At 48.1% G+C, this 22074-nt stretch overlaps 1 protein-coding gene across 11 annotated transcripts in view; it reads left to right on the plus strand.

Annotated features, from left to right (window-relative positions):
* The window catches only part of USP20 (ubiquitin specific peptidase 20), a 211290-nt gene that overhangs the window by 91044 nt on the left and 98172 nt on the right, over window positions 1–22074 (plus strand). For 9 of the 11 annotated variants that reach the window (XM_029614272.1, XM_029614271.1, XM_029614270.1 and 6 more), the window contains one exon: window positions 7478–7559. The exons of the other annotated variants lie outside the window; for them this stretch is intronic. In XM_029614272.1, the coding sequence (XP_029470132.1) occupies window positions 7478–7559 (82 nt within the window). The remainder of the gene's footprint in view (window positions 1–7477; window positions 7560–22074) is intronic. 11 annotated transcript variants of the gene reach the window in all.

Consider the following 22074-nt stretch of genomic DNA (forward strand, 5'->3'; position numbering starts at 1 on the left):
AAAAGGAGAGTTTCTGGCATCCCTGGACTTCACGGAGACGAATATACACATACCAATCCGGTTGAGCCAATAGAGATTTCTGCGCTTCAAGGTTTTAAAACAGCACTACCAGTTTCGGGCTCTTCCATTTGGCCTAGCCACAGCTCCTCGAACTTTCATCAAGGTGGTGGTGGTGGTAGCTGCCTTCCTTCGTAAGGAAGGGATTTTAGTCCATCCTTACCTGGACGATTGGTTGATTCGCGCGAAGTCTCGGGAGGACTGTGAGAGGTCTGTTCGTATGGTGATGCTCACTTTACAGGCACTTGGGTGGGTCGTCAATGTTCAGAAGAGTCATTTGCAACCCACCCAATACCTGGTTTACTTGGGAGCGCAGTTCAATACCTTGCTCGGTAAGATATTTCTGGCGACGGACCGAGTAACAAAGTTGCAAAGCCAGGTCCAAGCCCCCCTTCGGAGGAAGAATCCCACTGTCTGGCATCACCTACAAGTTCTGGGATCCATGGCCTCCACTTTGGTACATCCCACTTTTCTGGATTGATCTGGGTATGTTCAGGAAATGAAAATTGGTTCTTTCCTGCTAATTTTCATTCCTGTAATACCACAGATCAGTCCAGAGGCCCACCCCTTACTTCTGATACCAAAAGACTGTCTTAGCTACGCTCGGCTATATTTCAAGGAAGCTCCCCTCCTTTTTGCAGATGGTTTTGGAGCAGTTTTTTTTTTTTTTATAGCAGTTTCTTCGGTTAATGTTTTGTTACCTGCGACGAAATGGGGTATAGTGGTTTTTGTTCAACCCTTCGCCACTTACCGTTGTTTTGTGTGGGCTTGGGTACAGGCCAATACTGAGGGACTGCAGGTGGCACTCTTGTATATATGGCTGGGGGAGGGGGGTCTCCCGCCGCTGCTATCTCCTGCTGCAATGAGTCTGGGGAACCCTAGGGACGATTTTTCTGAGGAGGAGCCCCTTCCCCTGGAGGGGGGAATTGCAAAGTCAGCCCTCCTTTACTCCCGACTTTGTGCTTCTGATGCACAATGCTTTTTTGGCTAGTTTGTCTCAGAAGGGAAGCATCCCTCCACAAGGTCCCTCTGCTGGTCCACCTAAGAAGGTCCCCAGGTGCCAGGAACCCTCAGGCTTGGTCCGAGTTCAAAAGATCCGGTGTCCTGCATTCTGGAGTGACATGGCTCAATCTCTCTTGGGGCTTGCGGACCGCACAAGTCCTTTACCCATGGATGTGGTCCCGGCCCCTCCCCTTGGCGCTGATCAGGAGGAGGACCTGGAGAAGCCTTTGCCCCTGGATGGAGATGATCCAAAGGTCATCCATCTGTTTCATAGGGAGGAATTGAAGACCCTTATTCCATATGTCCTGGAGGAACTGGGGCTTGCCCTTCCCCAGGCTGAGTCAGCCCAAGACACGGTCGACCCAGTTCTGGCAGGATTACGAGGCCCAACCAGAACTTTTCCTTTGCATCAGATGCTTCAACACCTGATGGCCTGGGAGTGGGATACTCCAGAAATGGGTCTGAGAGTGGGTCAAGCTATGGGCAAGCTGTACCCCTTGCTGGAGGAGATCTTAGAACTTTTGAAGGTTCCTAAGGTGGATGCCTCAGTTTCAGCGGTCACTAAGAGTACCACTATACTGGTGGCAGGGGCAGCAGCCCTTAAAGATCTCCAAGATAGAAATCTTGAGGTGCTCTTCGAGGATTTTTCAAGTCTCAGCCCTCTGCATCAGGGTCTGCAGCAGTTACATGCTTCGGGTGAGCCTCAGGTGGGTACAGCAGTTACTGAATGCACAAGATCTTCCACCTCAAGAGTCTGCGCAAGCGGAGTGCCTGGAGGCGGCGGTGGCTTATGGAGTGGATACCTTATACAATCTGCTTCGTACTTCCTCCAGAACAATGGCCTCTGTGGTCTCTGTAAGGCGGCTCCTGTGGTTGCTCAGTTGGTCAGCTGATGTTTCTTCTAAGGCTCAGCTTGGAGCCCTTCCCTTCAAGGGCAAGCTTTTGTTTGGTGAAGATTTGGAATAGCTGATAGTCAGGCGACAATAAGGTTCGTAAGCTGCCTGAAGATAGACTTAAGGGCTCCAGAGGTTTTCTTCTGACACGCTCTTGTTTTCGGGGGCAAAGATGCTTCCGCCAGAACAGGGCACCTGGTCCAGCCCACCAGCAAGCATCGGGGTGGTCACAGCCCTGGTCTCAGTCCTTTCGAGGCTGTCGAGCGGGTCGAGATGGGATTGGGCAAGGTTCCATTGGCGCAAATCTTCGCATTGAGATTCGGGCGACCCATTCCTCCATCCCTGTCATCAGGAGACGGCTGTCCCTCTTCTTCCAGGAATGGGTCAGGATCGTTTCAGACCGGTGGGTTCTAAGCATCATAGAACACGGCAACGCTTTAGAGTTTGCTCGCCCTCTCAGAGATCTCTTTATGATATCTCCTTGTGAAGGAGCAGATTGTTCGGCAGACCCTTGACAGAATGGAGTCCCTAGGTGCTATTGTCCCTGTTCCCCAGGAAGAACAGGGAGCGGGGTGCTATTCCGTCTACTTTGTGGTGCTGAAAAAAGAGGGCTCCTTCCAGCCTATTCTGGACCTCAAAAGGGTGAACCAGGCTCTCAGGGTGCCACATTTTCGAATGGAGACCCTGCGCTCGGTCATTGTGGCGGTGTGCAAAGGAGAGTTCCTAGCCTCCTTGGATCTGATGGAGGCATATCTGCATATCAGAATCTGCAAGGAGCATCAGAGATTTCTTCGTTTCTTGGTCCTTGGAAAGCACTTCAAGTTTTGTGCTCTCCCATTCGGTCTTGCGACGGTGCCGCATACCTTCGCCAAGGTGATGGTGGTTGGTGCAGCAGTCCTCAGGAGAGAGGGTATGTTGGTTCACCCTTACCTGGACGATTCGCTTTTTCGAGCGAAATCAGAGGACCTCTGCAAGCAGATGGTGCAAAAGGTCCTGAGCCGGTTTAGGTCATTCGGTTGGGTTGTCAATCACACCAAGAGTCCCCTTGCAGACCCTGGACTTCCTAGGGGCACGATTCGATTCTCGCATGGGCAAGGTCTTCCTTCTAGACGAGCGCATCGACAAACTGCGGACACAAGTACGTCGCCTTTTGGACCTCCCGGTGCCCAAAGTCTGGGATTATTTTCAGGTCCTTGGCTCCATGGTGTCCATGCTGGAGTTGGTTCCGCGGGCCTTTGCTCATATGAGACCCTTACAAACAGCATTATTGTCCAACTGGGATCCGAAGTGGAGGAGTTTCAAATTCCCTTACTGCTCACAGACTCCGCCAGATCCAGTCTTGGCTGGTGGCTGGTCCTGGAGTATCTGAAGCACGGGTTGTACCTCAGTGGGTGATAGTCAACATGGATGCCAGCCTATCCGGCTGGGGAGTAGTCTGTCAATCTCAGTCGGCCCAGGGTCAATGGTCAATGGAGGAAACCCATTAGTACATCAATCGTCTGGAGACCAGGGCCGTACGGCTGACGTTACAGAGTTTTCTCCCACTCCTTTGCAACCAGGCTGTGAGAGTTCTCTCGGACAATGCAAGAGTCGTCTGGTAGCTCTCAAAGTGGAATGACTGATGGCCTGGGTGGAACAACATTTAGCCTTACTGGCGGCGTCCCACATAGCAGGGATCGACAACATACAGGCAGATTTTCTCAGCCGCCAGAGACTGGACTCTGGGGAGTGGGAGCTGTCATTGAAAGCAATGTCTCTCATCTCCCGCAGATGGGGTGTTCCTCATCTCGATTTGATCGCAACTCGGATGAATGCCAAGGCACCCTATTTCTTCAGTCGCAGACGAGAACACGGAGCAGAAGGGGTCGATGCTCTAGTACTCCCGTGGTCCCAAGGTGTGCTGCTTTACGTGTTCCCTCCATGGCCCCTGATAGGCAAGATTCTACGGAGGATAGAGATTCACCCAGGGCGGGTAATTCTAGTGGCTCCAGAGTGGCCCCAGAGACCCTGGTTCACCGATCTAGTCAACCTTGCAGTTGACGGACCCCTACGGCTGAGCCATCTTCCAAATTTACTGCGTCAAGGCGCTATATTTTTTGACCAGGCGGATCGGTTTTGTCTAGCGCCCTGACTTTTGAAAGGAGACACCTAAGGAAAAAGGGCTATTCAGCAGACATTATTGCCACCTTGCTACGAGCATGGAAGACTTCGATCTCTCTGACTTATGTCCGTGTCTGGAAGGTCTTCGAGTCGTGGTGTCGCGAGCATGGTACTTTTTCTCGGCAGCCCTCTGTGGCGCAGATTCTAATGTTTTTGCAAAACGGCCTTAGCACAGGGTTGTCATTTAATTCCCTTCATGTGCAGGTTGCGGCGTTGGAGTGTCTGAAAGGGAAGCTCCTAGGGGCAAATCTGGCAGCTCATCTGGATGTGGTTCATTTCCTATGAGGGGCGAAGCATTTGAATCCTCCGGTTCGCCCGGTATGCCTGTCTTGGGACCTTAATTTGATCCTCAAGGTTTTGTGTGACGCGCCCTTTATTGAACCTTTCAGGAAGTCCACCCTGAAGGATTTGACTCTGAAGACGATATTTTTGGTGGCAATATGTTCGGCTCGGAGGGTTTCTGAACTCTAAGCCCTCTCTCATGCAGGGAACCTTTTATATGTATCTCAGATTCCAGGGTATCTCTTTGGACGGTGCTCTTCTTTTTGCCCAAGGTGGTCTCTGCCTTTCACTTGAACCAGTCTGTGGAGCTCCCGGCTTTTCCTAATGTCGAGAGGGAGGTGCCTCACACCAAAGAATTGAGACGTCTGGATGTCAGGAGGGTCCTGTTGCATTGCATTACCTAGAGGTCACTAATCCGTTTCGATTGTCAGATCATCTCTTTGTTATATGGAGTGGCGCTAAGAAATGGCATAAGGCATCCAAAGCAACCTTAGCCTGTTGGTTGAAAGAGGCTATTGCTTCCGCTTACATATGTCGTGCTCGGCCTGTTCCAGAGGGCATTAAAAAGCATATTCGATTTGGTCTCAGGCCACTTCCTGGGCAGAATGTCAGTTAGTCTCACTGCAAGAAATTTGCAGAACAGCAACCTGGAAGTCCTTGCATACCTTTGCCAGGCACTACAGATTGGATGTCCAGGCTCCGCATGTTCTTTTCGGAGACAGTGTCATTCGAGCGGGACTCTCCAGGACCCACCCCTGTTAGGGAAGCTTTGGTACATCCCACTGTCTGGACTGATCCAGGTATGTACCAGGGAAAGGAAAATTGGTTCTTACCTGCTAATTTTCATTCCTGTAGAACCACGGATCAGTCCAGACGCCCGCCCGGGATTTTGTTCTGGGGAGTCCGCTCGGTCTGTTTTGATTTATTTGTCAGCAGGTACCTTGCCAGCTGACGAAGGGTACAGGCTTCTCCTTTATGCTCTTCAGTTTTTCTTTTTCACATGTACATAGTTACTTGGGTTATTTCTTCTTGTCCATTGCTGGTTTATTCACAGACTGTTTGATTTCTTCTGCTTTGATAATTATTATACTGAAGAGATGCAGGTAGCACTTTGGCTTAAGAAGGGGTGCGCTCGAAGTTTTTCTCTGTTTCCATCTACTGGAGGGGAGGCAAAACCCAGCAGTCTGGACTGATCTGTGGTACAGGAACGAAAATTAGCAGGTAAAAACCAATTTTCCTGCTCTAACACTAAATTTTCAAAAAGGAAACTTTGATAAAATGAGGAAAATAGAAAAAAACAATAAGGTGCAACTGCAAAGGTTAAAAGTGTACAACCAGTGTAGACACTGTTTAAAAATACAATCTTAGAAGTGCAGGCCAGATGTATTTCCCGCATTAAGAAAGGTGTAAGGAAGGCAAAACGATTACCGGCATGGTTAAAAGGTGAGGTGAAAGAGGCTATTTTAGCCAAAAAAAAAATCCTTCAAAAACTGGAAGAAGGATTCCTCTGAAGAAAGTAGGAAAAAACATAAGCATTGTCAAGTTAAGTGTAAAACATCGATAAGACAGGCTAAGAGAGAATTTAAAATGAAGTTGGCCATAGAGGCAAAAACTCATAATAAAAACTTATTTTAAAATATATTCGAAGCAGGAAAACCTATGAGGACGGCAGTTGGACCGTTAGAAGACTGAGGGGTTAAAGAGGCTCTTAGGAAAAGATAAGGCCATTGCAGAAAGACTAAATGAATACTTTGTTTCTGTGTTTATTAATGAGGATGTTGGGGAGATACCGGTTTTGGAGATGGTTTTCAAAGGTGATGAATCAGATGAACTGAACCAAATCACTGTGAACCTAGAAGAATATAGTAGGCCAAATTGACAAACTAAAGAGTAGCAACTCACCTGGACCGAATGGCAAGCACCTCAGGGTTCTGAAGGAACTCAGCAATGAAATTTCAGATCTATTAGTTAAAATAGTAAACTATCATTAAAATAATCTATTTACCTGAAGACTGGAGGGTGGCCAATGTAACCCCAATATTTAAAAAGATCTCCGGGAAACTCTAGACTGGTGAGCCGGAAAGAATAGTGGAAACTATTCTAAAGATCAAAATCACAGAGCACATAGAAAGACATGATTTAATGGAACACAGTCAGCATGGATTTACCCAAGGGAAGTATTTCCTTACAAATCTGCTTCATTTTTTTGAAGGGGTTAATAAGCGTGGATAAAGGTGAACCGGTAGATGTAGAGTATTTTGATTTTCAGAAGGCGTTTGACAAAGTCCCTCATGAGACCGCACCTTGAGTACTGTGTACAATTCTGGTTGCCACATCTCAAAAAAGATATAATTACACTGGAGAAGGTACAGAGAAGGGCAACCAAAATGATAAAGGGGATGGAATGGCTTCTCTATGAGGAAAGGCTAAAGAGGTTAGGGCTGTTCAGCTTAGAGAAGAGATGGCTGAGGGGGAATATGATAAAGATCTATAAAATCATGAGAAGTCTAGAACGGATAAATGTGAATCTGTTATTTACTCTTTTGGATAATAGAAGGACTAGGGGGCACTCCATGAAGTTAGCAAGTAGTACATTTAAAACAAATTGGAGACATTTTTTCACTTGATGCACAATTAAGCCCTGGAATTTGTTGCCAGAGGATGTAGTTAGTTCAGTTAGTGTATCTGGGTTTAAAAAAAAGGTTTGGATAAGTTCTTGGAGGAAAAGTCCATTAACTGCTATTATTCAAGCTGACTTAGGGAATAGCCACTGCTAGTACTGGCATTAGTAGCATGGGATCTACTTAATGTTGGAAACAGATTGCTGGGCTTGATGGACCCTTGGTCTGACCCAATATGGCAACAACTTATGTTTTTAGTGTAAGCTTCTTTGCCAGCCTTAGAAGGGGGGTGAGACACAATGCAAGGATTTAGACCACAGCTTGTGTACTGAGGATGGTTATATGGAGGAGCCTTTTATCCACTGTCCTTAAGTAATGCAAATAAATTCAGGAATAGTGATTATTTCTTTAATACTTAAATGTGTCGCTGAATAAAATATAAAAGTTCATCTCTCTTTGCAGGAATCCCACCCAATAAGTACCATTATATTGATGATCTGGTGGTAATCCTGCCTCAGAATGTATGGGAATACCTGTATAACAGGTAGGAAGGAGCTTCCCTATAATATGATCACACATTGCTGGGTAGCCTTCTGGGAGCAGGACACTGAGCCCCATTCACTTTCAAGTCAGACTGCAGCTGAACACATATCACCCTCTGCTGTCATCTAGGGTCTCCCATAAAGCTGGAACACTGATTTAGTCACTACCATGAAAGCATACCCCGGCTTGTGATGGTACTGAAGCAATTTTGTGTGTAGCATGCTGGCCTTATTCAAGAAGGGGGGGGGTTTGGGCAAAAGCCTGGGAGCTGGCAGTGACATAAAAGAGAATACAGGCTGAATGTACAGCAGATAGTTCCCTGTACGTACCCAAATCAGTCCAGGCTCCTGGGTTTTGTACCCTTGCCAGCAGATGGAGACAGTTTTATGGAAACTGGTATATAAATAAGTGTGCCACCTGCAGTCCCTCAGTATTTTTTCTGTCTCCAGCTGATGGTGCAAAACCTGTAGTGTGAAAAAAAGAATAAGGAAAGAAAAGGATTTTTAGGAAGATCTACTGATCATAGGATTCTTCCCAGGGAGTTGTCAGGTCTTGGTGGGGCTATCCTCCCTAGTTGTGGCGGGCGAGCAGGGGGTTGGTGACCCTTCTTAGCTCTGTCCAAGAATCCGTGGGGCGGACATCTGGTAGTCCAGATCCTTTAGCCCACACGAGACAGCCTGGTGTCTTGCTGGCAGCCCTCTTCTCAAGCATCGGAAGGAGCAGGAAAATACCAGGGGGACTTTAATTTTCTTTTATCCCTGGATTTACTTGGGATAATTCTTGTGTTCTTTGATAGTTGTTTAAAAAAACAAAAGAAAAGCATTTCTCACAGGACAAGCAGGATGGTAGTCCTCACATATGGGTGACATCACAGGATGGAGTCCAATCACGGAACACTTTTGTCAAAGTTTCTAGAACTTTGACTGGCACCTACTGGGCATGCCCAGCATGGCACTAAACCTGCAGCCAGCAGGGGTCCCCTTCAGTCTTCTTTTTTCCGCGCAGAAGTAGCCACACGGGTTAAGGAGCTCCACAGAGATTCCTGACAGGAATTTTCCTCACGGAATTACTAAAAACTTTCATACCCCACAGGGGTCCCTCCTTCGAATTTTTGACTCCGCGATACTCCGGTAAGTTTTTTTACCCGGTTTCGATCGATTCCTATCAAGTTTGGCCCTCGCGGCCTACTGGCCGTCGACCATACCGCGGCTAAATTTTTCAAAGGCTATGTTGTCGGGGTTCCGTCAGTGCCCGGACTGTACTCGCACCATGTCCATTACAGACCCGCATAAAGTCTGTGTAATGTGTCTTGGGTGCAAGCATGATGTCCTGACTTGCACCAAATGTGCCTTAATGACATCAAAAGGTCGCAAGGCCAGAATGGAGAAAATGGAACTTCTCTTCCGTTCTCAAACTCAGATGCCATCTATTGCATCGACGTCGTCTGAACCGGCACCGTACACTTCGCGCCAGTATTGGTGACCGTCCGGCGTCGACGATTTCTCGGCCTTCAACTACCTCTGCCCCCCTCAGGACCGAGGGGATCGTAGAGAGAAACATCGGCATCGACACTGCAAGTCTCGGACCATCGAGGAAGGAAAATCTTCGACCTCGCCATCGTCCGAGCTGCCATCGAAGAAACTCCGTCCAGAAAAGGACCTTTCTGCAACTGGGTAACCGAAGCAACCCTCACCCAGATGGGTATCGGGAGCCGCGACTCCGCCTTTAACGGTGGTCCCTCCGGCCATGCCTCTGCCTCCTTCCTCCCTTCCGGAGCCGGGGTTGCTTGCTCCAGGTCTCCATGAAGAACTGGACCAGATGGTTCAGGAGGCCATCGATAAGGAGATGCACAGACTCCAAGTTCCTCCGACACCGATACCGGTGCCGATTGTGGAACCGACCACCGATCCGATTCTGGCAGCACTGGCACCGCTGCTCTCGAAGATGGAAGTGCTTATAGCCGCTTTTCCACCGATGGCTCCGGTGCCCTCCCCGCTTACCCTGTCATTGGGAGGGAAACATCGTTCTGCATTCCTCCATCGGGAGTCCTGCTGATGCCTCAACCATCGATGCCGATGTGCCCATCAGCGCCACAGATCCATCCATCAATGCCCTCGATGCCTGCACCGGTGCCCTCGATGCCTTCATCGGTGCCTCCAGCACTTCCCTCGATGCCTTCGGAACCTAGACTGGGACGTTCAGGAATACCATAGTCCCGTCCTTTTCAGGCTCCTAGAGGGGCAGGTCCTGATCCCTATGACACTTGGATCGACTATTCTTCTCAAGACACCGATGACATGCCATCGCCACCTTCTCCTACTGAAAGCAGGAAGTGTTCTCCTCCAGAGGACCTATCCTTCATAAATTTTGTGAAGGAATTGTCTGAATTGGTTCCCTTCCAATTGCAGACTGAACAAGATGACAGACATCAAATGATGGAGCTGTTACAATTCCTGAATGCTCCCAAGGAAATAACCTCCATCCCTATTCACCAGGTTCTTTTGGATCTCCTCAAAAAGAACTGGGAACACCCTGGTTCTGTTGCTCCAGTCAACAGAAAAGCTGATACCACTTATTCGGTCCAGTCAGCCCCAGGTTTCCAGAAACCTCAGCTGGATCACCAATCTGTTGTAGAATCTGCCCAAAAAAGGGCAAAAAGATCAAAACCCCACTTTTCCTTTCCCCCAGGTAAGGAAGAGAAATTCCTGGACGCCATTGGCCGGCGTGTCTTCCAGGGATCAATGCTTATCTCTCGGATTGTCTCCTACCAGCTATATATGACCCAGTACAACAGAGTCTTATTCAAGCAGATACAGGACTTTGCAGAGTCCCTGTCTCAGCAATTCCAAGAACATCTTCTATCCCTAGTGCACAAGGGTTTTGAGGCAGGGAAGCATGAAATAAGATCTTCTTATGATATCTTTGACACCGCTTCCAGGGTATGTGCAACTGCTATTTCGGCAAGAAGATGGGCCTGGCTTAAGTCTTCGGACTTGCGCCCTGAAGTACAAGACAGATTATCTGATCTGCCCTGCATAGGAGACAATCTGGGGAACAGATTCAGCGGACGGTGGCGGAACTCAAGGACCATCATGAGACCCTTCGCCAGCTCTCTCTGATGCCCTCTGAGTATTCCTCCAAACAGCCTTTCAGGAAGGATACTAAAAAGTCATTCTTCTGTCCAAAGAAGTCCTATCCACCACAGTCTAGGACTCGTTCCACGAGACCTTTCCAAAAGGCCCAGTCTCGTCAACCTCGTAAACAAAAGCCGCAAGCAGCTCCTCAGCCAGGCCCTGCTTTCGGTTTTTGACTCCTGCATAGAGAGCAGCAGCCAGTTTCCACTGCCTCAAATACCAGTGGGAGGTCGATTGTGCCATTTCAACAACAGGTGGCACACAATCACCTCAGACCAGTGGGTCCTTACCATAATCTCAAGGTTATCACCTGAACTTTCTCTCCATTCCACCGGACTCCCCACCTCTACTGGCGTGGAGAACATCCGACCCCACTCTCCACTTCTGGAACAGGAGGTCTCCCTCCTCCTCCAGTCCAGAGCAATAGAACCAGTACCCTATTCCCAATGAGGCCTAGGATTCTATTCCTGGTACTTTCTAATCCCCAAAAAATCAGGCGGCGTTCGTCCAATTCTGGACCTACGTGCCCTCAAAAAGTACCTTCAACGAGAAAAGTTCAAGATGGTAACCTTGGGTTCCCTCCTTCCTCTTCTGCAAAGAGGAGACTGGCTCTGCTCTCTCGATCTCCAAGATGCATACACTCACATTGCGATAAATCCATCTCATCGCAGGTTCCTGAGATTTCTAGTAGGCCCCAAGCGCTATCAATACAGAGTGCTCCCATTCGGCCTGGCATCTGCACCACGAGTCTGCACCAAGTGCCTCGTAGTAGTAGCAGCCTTTCTAAGGACTCAAGGTGTTCATGTCTACCCCTATCTAGACGATTGGTTGATCAAGGCTCCCACTCAGCAAACTGCTCTGTCATCCCTACTTCTTACTTTACGCACTCTGATTTTGCTAGGATTTCTCAACTACGCAAAATCCTGCTTAGTCCCATTTCAAACTTTATCATTCATAGGGGCAGACTTGGACACCTTGCAGGCAAAGGCATTTCTGCCTCGACAGCGAGCTCTCACTCTCATCTCTCTTGCACACCAGCTACATTCTCAGTAATGCACGACTGCACACCACTTCCTCATCCTACTGGGACACATGGCATCCTCAGTACATGTTACCCCAATGGCCCGCTTGGCCATAATTGTCATGCAGTGGACTCTAAGGTCACAATAGACTCAGTCCGTCCAACCTCTATCAACCACTGTCCACATCACCGACTCACTCCGTCAGTCTCTAGCCTGATGGAAAAATCAGATCAATCTCCTCCAAGGCCTGCCCTTCCAGGCTCCAGACCCTCAAATAATTCTCACCACCGATGCTTCCAACCTCTGCTGGGGAGCCCATGTGGCCAATTTGCAAACACAAGGAATTTGGTCTCCAGAGGAAGCCAAACACCAAATCAATTTCCTGGAGCTGCAAGCAATCAGATATGCTCTCAGGGTATTTCAGGATCGCCTTTCCAATCAGGTCATCCTGATTCAGACAGACAACCAGGTGGCCATGTGGTACATCAACAAACAGGGGGGGACAGGCTCCTTCCTACCATGTCAGGAAGCTGCGCAGATATGGGCGGAGATCCTCTCCCATACGATGTACCTCAGGGCCACCTATCTGCCGGGAGTGGACAATGTGTTGGCGGACAACCTAAGTTGCGTTTTCCATCCACACGAGTGGTCCTCGCATAGACCTCTTTGCGTCACCTCAAAATCGCAAGGTAGAGAACTTTTGCTCTCTCACTCGCAGCCAGCACTCACAGCCAAGAGATGTGTTCTCCCTCTCATGGGCAACCGGTCTCTTATATGCATTCCCTCCACTTCCACTTCTCTCGAAGACTCTCGCACAGTTACGTCAGGACAAAGGATGCATGATCCTAATAGAACCTCACTGACCTCGCCAAGTGTGGTATCCAATACTTCAGGATCTCTCCATTCGCAGGCACATTCCCTTGGGAATGAACCCGCTTCTGATCACTCAGAACGGCAGGTGCGTACGCCACCCCAATCTTCAAGCTTTGTCCCTGATGGCCTGGATGTTAAAAGTTTAATTCTTCAGCCACTTAACCTTTCGGAGCCAGTTTCCCGTGTCCTGATTGCTTCACGGAAGCCTTCCACGAGAAAGTCTTACCTATACAAATGGAACAGGTTTAAGTCATGGTGTTCTTCTCAATCCCTTGATCCCTTTACCTGTTCCACCACGAAGTTTCTAGACTATCTCTGGCACTTGTCAGAATCAGGTCTAAAAACGTCCTCCATCAGAATGCATGTCAGTGCGGTGGCCACCTTCCATAAAGGTATCGGGGATGTTCCTATTTCAGTACAACCCCTCGTAACACGTTTTCTGAAAGGCTTGCTTCACCTCAAGCCTCCACTTTGCCCTCCGGCCCCTTCTTGGGACCTCAATCTGGTTTTGGGTCAGCTTATAAAACCACCATTCGAGCCTCTCCAATCCTGTGATCTTCGCTATCTCACATGGAAAGTGATTTTTCTTTTGGCAATCACATCTGCTCGCAGAGTTATTGAGTTACAGGCCTTAGTTACCTATCCGCCTTACACTAAACTTCTGCAGGACCGGGCAGTACTCCGCACTCACCCTAAGTTCTTACCTAAGGTAGTATCGGAGTTTCACATTAATCAATCCATTATACTACCTACCTTCTTTCCCAGGCCTCACTCCAATCCAGGAGAACAGGCTCTGCATACCCTTGACTGCAAACTGGCTCTAGCGTTCTATCTACACCGTACAGCTGCCCACGGAAAAATAACTCAATTGTTTGTCTCTTTCCATTCCACCAAATTGGGGCAGCCTGTGGGTAAGCAGACTCTCTCCTCCTGGTTAGTGGACTGCATATCCTTTGGCTATCAGCAGGCAGGCATTCCACTTCAGGACCGTGTTAAGGCACACTCTGTGAGGGCCATGGCGACTTCAGTAGCACACCTACGCTCGGTGCCGCTTCCTGACATTTGCAGGGATGCTACCTGGAGTTCTCTCCATACCTTTACAGCCCATTATTGCTTAGACAAGGCCGGAAGACAAGATTCCTTCTTCGGCCAGTCTGTCTTGCGAAAACTTTTTACAACTTGATGTACCAACACCCACCTGCCCCGGTAGGGTTCAGGATGCCCTCTACCAAATTCCTCCCCAATACTTGTGCCTATTGCACATCTTGGGTACATTTGGTGCATTTCTCGGACATCCTCAGCTCAGTACTCACCCATATGTGAGGACTACCATCCTGCTTGTCCTGTGAGAAAGCAAATGTTGCTTACCTGTAACAGGCATTCTCACAGGACAGCAGGATGTTAGTCCTCACGAAACCCACCCGCCGCCCCGCGGTGTTGGTTCGTTACATTTTCTTATTTTATTTTTCAGCACTTCCTGTAGCTTTAAACAAGACTGAAGGGGGACTCCTGCTTGCTGCAGGTTTAGTGCCATGCTGGGCATGCCCAGTAGGTGCCAATCAAAGTTCTAGAAACTTTGACAAAAGTGTTCCGTGATTGGGCTCCATCCTGTGATGTCACCCATATGTGAGGACTAACATCCTGCTGTCCTGTGAGAACACCTGTTACAGGTAAGCAACATTTGCTATACAAGCTGAGTCCCTTTATTGCTCCTGCTGCTTGGTGTTTTTTCGGGCTGGTGGCTGTGCTTCCGTCTTTGGAGTCAGGACAGCTGGTGAGTCAAACTATTTTTAGGTGCACGCTGGAGCCATGCCTCGTGCTTCCGGTTGCTGGGCCTGCGGGGAATTGCGTTTTCGTCTTAACAGGTGCGATCTTTGCTTCAGGTGGAGAGGGTGCATTAGCAGGGCCCTCCCCACGGGTTCGCTCGACTTCCTCTTTGGCGTGTTGGGCCAGGCCTTCACCCAGGACTCCTTCAGATAGCGTGGCAACGGCAGCCATCTTTGATTTGGCTACGCATCCCCCACCGGTTTCAGTGGGGCCCAATGTTTCCCCACCTCATCTGTCCCCGGCTGGGGCTAGTACTGAGGGGGATCGGGGCATTTTGGAGGGGAGGTTTTCCCTCTGGACACTGAATACGCGGAGGGGGATTTCTCCCTGGACTGTGACTCTGAGGACTCCCAGCCCTTTTCATCGGACTTTGTGCTTCTGATGCACCAGGCTTTTTTAGCCAAGAAAGCATCAGGGGGCACAGCAGGTGTCTGCCTTTTTCCATGGGAGTTCCTAGATTGCTCGACAAGTCTGCTCCACCTAAGCCGTAAGTGGACAGATGGGGCCCAGCGTGTTTTAGGCCTGCCTTTGGGATTGGGGGACCTGCAGGGGGATATGGATGATTCCAAAGATCTTCAGGAGTCCCCAGGATACCCATCTGGAATGGATCCATGGGGATGATCCCAAGGTGGTCAGTCTCTTCCGCAGAGAGGAGCTCTGGCCACTGATTCCACAAGTTCTTAAGGAACTTGGAATCAAGATGAGTCTGATTTGGAAGAAGCAGATCCCGTACAGGATGGCCAACAGGGTCCAGCAAGGGCATTTCCTTTTCATGAGACAGTGAAGAAGCTAGTGGTTCAGGAATGGGATACTCTGGAATCTGGGATGAGCTATGGCTAAACTCGGTCCGTTGTCAGAGGAGACCTTGGAGTTGTTGGTCTTCCCAAGGTGGATGCTTCGGTGTCTGCGGTTATCAAGTAGGCAACTATTCCAGTGGCAGGCTCCACTGTTTTACATGATATGCAGGACCGCAAGTTGGAGCTTCATCTCAAGATGATCTTCGAGGTTTTGGCTCTAGCCATACGAGCAGCAGTGTACAGTAGTCTGGTGCAGAGAGCGTGTCTACGTTGGATCCAGCAGGTGCAGGATTCACAAGCTTCTTGGGGAGCTGTGGCACAGCTGGCTGACCATCTGGAGGCAGTGGTGGCTTATGGTGCTGATGCCTTCTAAGATCTTGTGAGGCTTCTTCCCAAATTATGATGTCAGCAGAGTCTGCTAGATATTTGTTGTGTTTACAAAACTGGTCGGCAGATGTGTGGTCCAAGTCGTAACTGGGAGCGCTTCTTTTTTTTTTTTTTTTTTTTAATTCTTTATTTTAAATTTTCATACATTGCCAAAACAAATTGACATTCTTGCAATATTGAACAAACTATTTAAAACAAAGTTTCAATGATACATTATCAATTTAAGCAATCCATTCATATATGTCATCAATTGGGACTGTTAATTATATATTAACAAAAACTCAGGAAATATTACCAGATAATATAAATATCCGCATTAATTTCTTATTCTCCTTCAACACTTGAACTAAGAGGAAATAATTGGGGGGGATTTCTGTATTCTGTAAGAAAATCTACAATTGCTCAGGATAAAAAAATAAGTATCTTGCAGAACCCAACCTTATTAAGCATTTACAGGGAAACTGTAGTTGAAATATTGCTCCAATATTTAGGACTCGCTGTCTCATTAACAAAAATTTTTTCTTTCACAATTGAGAACTTTTAGCCAAGTCAGGAAACAAAGCCAATTTCTGGCCATAAAACATTTTCTTGGATGACCGAAAAAACATTTTCATGGTCCATATCTTATGTTCCAAGGCAAACACAACTACTAATCCCACAATTTCATTTTGTGATTCTTGGAGAAATTCAGACAGGTTTTCTAATGGAGGTGGTTGTATAGGAATATCATTCTGATTTTCTACCACTCTAGAGGGAATATAATAAGCTTTTGTTTTTGGGGGTATTGTATCCTGTGCTATTTTTAACACCTCTAAATACAATTTCCTGATCATTTCTATAGGAGACATAGTTAGAGATTTCGGAAAATTTAAAATTTTCAGATTTAACCTCTTTGAATTATTTTCCAAAGACTCCAATCTACGATTATTAACCTCTAATCCCTTTATCAGAGCCAAATCACATTTTTCAAGTTTTTCACATTGTTTTTCCATTTTAACAATAGATTCTGCATTACTTTTAATCTTATTATCATGCTCAATAACCTTGGGTTGCAATATTTTTACATCTTTGGAAATACTCTCAAGTTTTAAACCTATTGAAATCTCTAAACTTTTACTAGCAGTCCAAAGTGTTTCTAGAGTAATCTGTCTTGAGATCTCAGGCATTCTTGAGATACTCTCAGATGACATCACTGCCGCAGAATTATCTTCTGTCGACAAAGCCAGGGATCTTATATCTGCTGGATTCCCCATCAAAGAAGAGCCTAAAGGGACATTACTTATTTGCTCCTGGTTCTCTTGTAATCCTGCATGCAAAACAGAGTCCAAAGTTGGAAGTGAGCGGACTTTGGGGCAGAAGGAGATGGAATTCCCTGAAGTCGAGAGTAAAGGCACCCTTCTACTTATTTCACTTTCCCCTAATGGAGTGCTGGTAGCCGTAGGTTGCAAAAACCCGACTATAGTCTGTTGGGACATCGAAAAAGGTGGTACTGAGGGAATTGATGGGTAAACTCTCACTGTTCCCTTCCTTTTATTCCCCATAGACGGATCGGATTTTGCTGATATAAGAGAGAGAAGGTAGATGATCACTTACTTTGGGTAGTGGAACGTCCTTACACCTCGTTGAGATGTAATGTAGGAGCAAAGCCGTGCGCCGCAGTGGAGCTGATTTTAAGGGCCCAGCTGTCTCACCCAGATGACGTCGGAATTCTGGCCACTCCCCGGCTGCAGCTCCGTTGGAGATGAGCACTCCCGGAAGGCACCGGTCTCTCCTCTCTCTCCAGTCCAGCTTGAAGCGCCGCAGTGGAGCCTATTTTAGGGGCCCAGCTGCCTCACCCAGATGACGTCGGGATTCTGGCCACTCCCTGGCTGCAGCTCCGTTGGAGATGAGCACTCCTGGAAGGCACCGGTCTCTCCTCTCTCTCCAGTCCCGGGATTGCTTCCTTTTAAGGGGAAACTTTTGTTTGGTGATGACCTGGAGTAGGTGAAGCATCTAGGAGAGTCCAGAGTACACAAGTTATCTGAGTACAAGCCTAAGGGCAGGAAGTTTGTGCCTGCATGGGTTAGGTTTCGGGATGATCGGAGGTTGCGCCAGTCCAAGAGTTTGGGAGATCCGCAGAGGCAAGCCTTACCAGGGCATCCTCCTGGAATCAGTCCTTTCTGGGGGCCAGGAGGCCTTCCTGGGACAATTCAGGGGCTAGTGCAGGTACTGCTAAGTCCTCGCAATGAAGCAAGGCTGGCCCTCTCTTCAGTTCCAGCACTTGGAGGGAGGTTGGTGCTCTTTTTCGAGAAGTATGTCAAAATTACCATGGACCAGTGGATCTTTGAGGTGATAAGACGGCTATGCTTTAGAATTTTCTCTTCCCAACAGAGACGCCTTTGTTGTGATCCCTTGCAGTCCTCTCTCAAAGCAGGCAGCAGTTCAAGGAACAGTGGATCACTACTGGGAGCCATAGTGCTGTTCTGCTAGAAGAGCAGCGGGCAGGGAGATATTCCATCTATTTCGTGGTGCCAAAGAAGGATGGGTCTTTTCATCCCATTCTGGATTTAAAGAGGGTGAATGCAGCCCTCAGAGTTCCCTTTTTTCGCATGGACGCCATAAGGTTAGTCATTGCAACAGTGCGCAAAGGGGAATATTTCCTGTTTATACCCCAGATCAATTCAGACAAGTGGGTTTTGTATTCCCACCAGCAGATGGAGGCAGAGAATAAACATTTTTCAGGCACTGCTACTTAACAGAGTGTGCCACCTGCAGTCGCTTAGTATTTTTCTGGCTCCAGCAGATAGATGTGCAAACTTGCAGTCTGAAGTTTAGTTTAAAAAAAAAAAAAAGAAAGAAGGAGATAAGAACTGAAGACTGGTACTCCCTGAGGTGCTAGGTTCCTTCATGGGCCATCCCTTGAGTTGAGGGGGGAGGTTGGTAATCCCTAGCCAAGCTCGACCCTTGATTTCCAGGGGGAGGGAAAGCCAGGGGTCCTGGTTCCCTTGCTCCCCCTGTTGCCTTATCGCTTCACACTGACTGGATCAGCCAGAAGCAGGAAAGTATATCTTCCTTTTTCTCTCTGGGCTGCTCGGAGGCTGTCACTTTAAAAAAAAAAAAAAAAAAAAAAAAGTTTTTGGCAGGGCTTCGGACAGCCCTGTTGGTGCAGTAAACTTCTGGGGGGGGGGGGGGGAGGTGGTGAGAAGGGACTCGTGTGGGTTGACTGCAGCATGTGGGATTGGAACAGTGCTGGCAGCAGCGTTTTCAGCACAGTCAGTGCTGTAGGTGCTGCAATGCTTGCAGTCAGGCTGGGTGGTGAATGCCGCAAAGAGTCATCTTGTTCCCTCTCAGTCCCTAGAGTATCTGGGGGCGCGGTTCAACACAAGGGAGGGGAGAGAGTTCCTCACAGAGGAGAGGATTATGAAAGTACAGGGTCAGGTTCATTACCTTTAGATCTCCCAGTGCCCAGGGGATTATTTGCAAATCCTAGATTCCATGGTGTCGACTCTGGAGTTAGTTCCTTGGGCATTCAAGCATATGCAACCTCTTCAGAGGGCTCTTTTCTCCCGCTGGAATCTGTTGTTGGGGGGATTTCATCTCCTTTTGCCGCTCATGGGGGAAGTCAGCATGGCTTTACCCAGGGCAAGTCTTGCCTCACAAATCTGCTTCACTTTTTTTGAAGGAGCTGTTAAACATGTGGATAAAGGTGAACCGGTAGATGTAGTATACTTGGATTTTCAGAAGGCGTTTGACAAAGTTCCTCATGAGAGGCTTCTAGGAAAAGTAAAACGTCATGGGATAGGTGGCGATGTCCTTTCGTGGATTACAAACTGGCTAAAAGACAGGAAACAGAGAGTAGGATTAAATGGACAATTTTCTCAGTGGAACGGAGTGGACAGTGGAGTGCCTCAGGGATCTGTATTGGGACCCTTACTTTTCAATCATACCTATAAGGGAGCCCGGACCGACGTGCCACAAATGCGCAGTAGAGAGCAGCTCTACTGCGCATGTGCGGGCAAGCTCGTCGGTCTCAGCCAGCATCAGTGGAAAAAAAAATGGGGGCGTCGAGCGGCAGTGGCGGTGGCGTCGAGCGGCGGCAGCAGCAGCGGTGGCGTCGAGCGGCGGCGGCGGGCGGCGACGAAGACGAGGAGCGGCGGCAGCGGCGGCCAGTAGCGAGGGAGGGAGGGAATGAGAGGGAGGGAGTAGGAGGGACGGAGGGAGGGAGTAAGTGAGAGGGAGGGAGGGAGTGAGTGGGAAGGAGGGACTGAGTGAGGGGGAGGGAGGGACTGAGTGAGAGGGAGGGAGGGACTGAGTGAGGGGGGAGGGAGGGAGGAGTGGGTGAGTGTGTGGGAGGGAGGTAGGGGGTGGGGAAGAGTGAGGGGAGAGGGAGAATGAGGGAGAGGTGAGAGACAGGGATGTAAGTGGAAGGGTAAGAAGTTGTGGAGCAGAGAAAAAGGGAGTGGAGGAGGGCTGAGGGAAAGGGGGTGGGGAATGACTGAGGGAAGGGGAGAGAGGTGGGAGTGACTGAGGGAACGGGAGGGAGGTGAGAGTGAGGGGAAGGAGGCAGTGGGAGACAGAGGGTGAATAAGACTGAGTGGAGGGAAGGGGAGGAGTGAACGAGGGGAAGAGGGAGTGAGGGAGAAAAAGTGTAGAAGGGTGCTGTGTTCGAAAATGGACTGAAAAAAAATGTAATGTAGCCCGTTGTTACGGGCTTAAAGGCTAGTATATTTATAAATGATCTGGAAAGAAATACGATGAGTGAGATAATCAAATTTGCAGATGACACAAAATTGTTCAGAGTAGTTAAATCACAAGCAGATTGTGATAAATTGCAGGAAGACCTTGTGAGACTGGAAAATTGGGCATCCAAATGGCAGATGAAATTTAATGTGGATAAGTGCAAGGTGATGCATATAGGGAAAAATAACCCATGCTATAATTACACAATGTTGGGTTCCATATTAGGTGCTACTACCCAAGAAAGAGATCTAGACGTCATAGTGGATAACACATTGAAATCGTCGGTTCAGTGTGCTGCGGCAGTCAACAAAGCAAACAGAATATAGGGAATTATTAGAAAGGGAATGGTGAATAAAACGGAAAATGTCATAATGCCTCTGTATCGCTCCATGGTGAGACCGCACCTTGAATTCGTTCAAGCAGGGCGAGCCTGTCTCGCCCTGCGAACATAACTGGAGGCAGGAAAGCGAAGGAAAGGGCGGGATGTTAGGATAGAATGAAGGAAGGGGGGGAAGGGGACTGGAAGGAGAGTTAAACCAATAGGAGAGGAGAATTTCAAACTGGAGGCCTAGGATTGGAGTAAGGGGATAGAAAAGAAAAGAAAGTGGGGTTAACGGTTAGTCGGTGAGGAAAGACTGAGGCAGCAGGTTGAGGCTGGCCCACCCTCCCACCCTAATAATAATAAAAAAAAAAAAAATAAATAAATAATGAACCGAATAAATAACATAATAAATAATCATTGGTGTTTTCATGTATAGAGCTGTATTCGTCGCAGTGGCGGTAAACCCGAGCCTCAAATGTTAATTGTATTGTATTGTTCAAATTTACAAAGGGGGGGGGAATCTTGTGCAGTGCGGGGGGGCTGCTGCACGAGATTGCCAAAGAGCAAGAGGGGGGCCGATGCTCGGAGGCTTTATAAGGGGATGCTCTACCACTGGAAAAGGTGGGGGGATGCTCTATCACTGGAAAAGGTGGGGGGCGCTGTTGGGACTGTTACGTGAATGGGGGGGGGGAACGTTTTATTGTATTATAAGTATATTGTGGGGCTCGGGTCTTGTTAATAAACTGCGGCCTTTTATTATTCCAAAATTAAAGTGTCTGTGGATATTTGGGAACTAGGAAGGGGAGAGAGGGAGATGGGATGGGAAAGGAATGAGCGAGTATTGCATCTCACAGTTATGTGTACAATTCTGGTCGCCACATCTCAAAAAAGATATAATTGTGATGGAGAAGGTACAGAGAAGGGCTACCAAAATGATAAGGGGAATGGAACAGCTCCCCTATGAGGAAAGACTAAAGAGGTTAGGACTTTTCAGTTTGGAGAAGAGACGGCTGAGGGGGGATATGATAGAGATGTTTAAAATTATGAGAGGTCTAGAACGGGTAGCTGTGAATTAGTTATTTACTCTTTCAGATAGTAGAAAGACTAGGGGGGCACTCCATGAAGTTAGCATGGGGTACATTTAAAACTAATTGGAGAAAGTTCTTTTTTACTCAACGCACAATTAAACTCTGGAATTTGTTGCCAGAGGATGTGGTTAGTGCAGTTAGTATAGCTGTGTTTAAAAAAGGATTGGATAAGTTCTTGGAGGAGAGAAGTCCATTACCTGCTATTAAGTTCACTTAGAGAGAGGTCACGTGATGTGGTGAGCCGGGGAGGACGGGAAACCCTGAGCTCCGAGTGCCTGACTCCCTCAGCGCGATATAAACCAGCGAATCCGGCTCTAAAATTCAACCAAACGGAGACACAGTGAGTT

The sequence above is a fragment of the Rhinatrema bivittatum genome, chromosome 8, assembly GCF_901001135.1.
Source record: "Rhinatrema bivittatum chromosome 8, aRhiBiv1.1, whole genome shotgun sequence".
Classification (NCBI taxonomy): Eukaryota; Metazoa; Chordata; class Amphibia; order Gymnophiona; family Rhinatrematidae; genus Rhinatrema; species Rhinatrema bivittatum.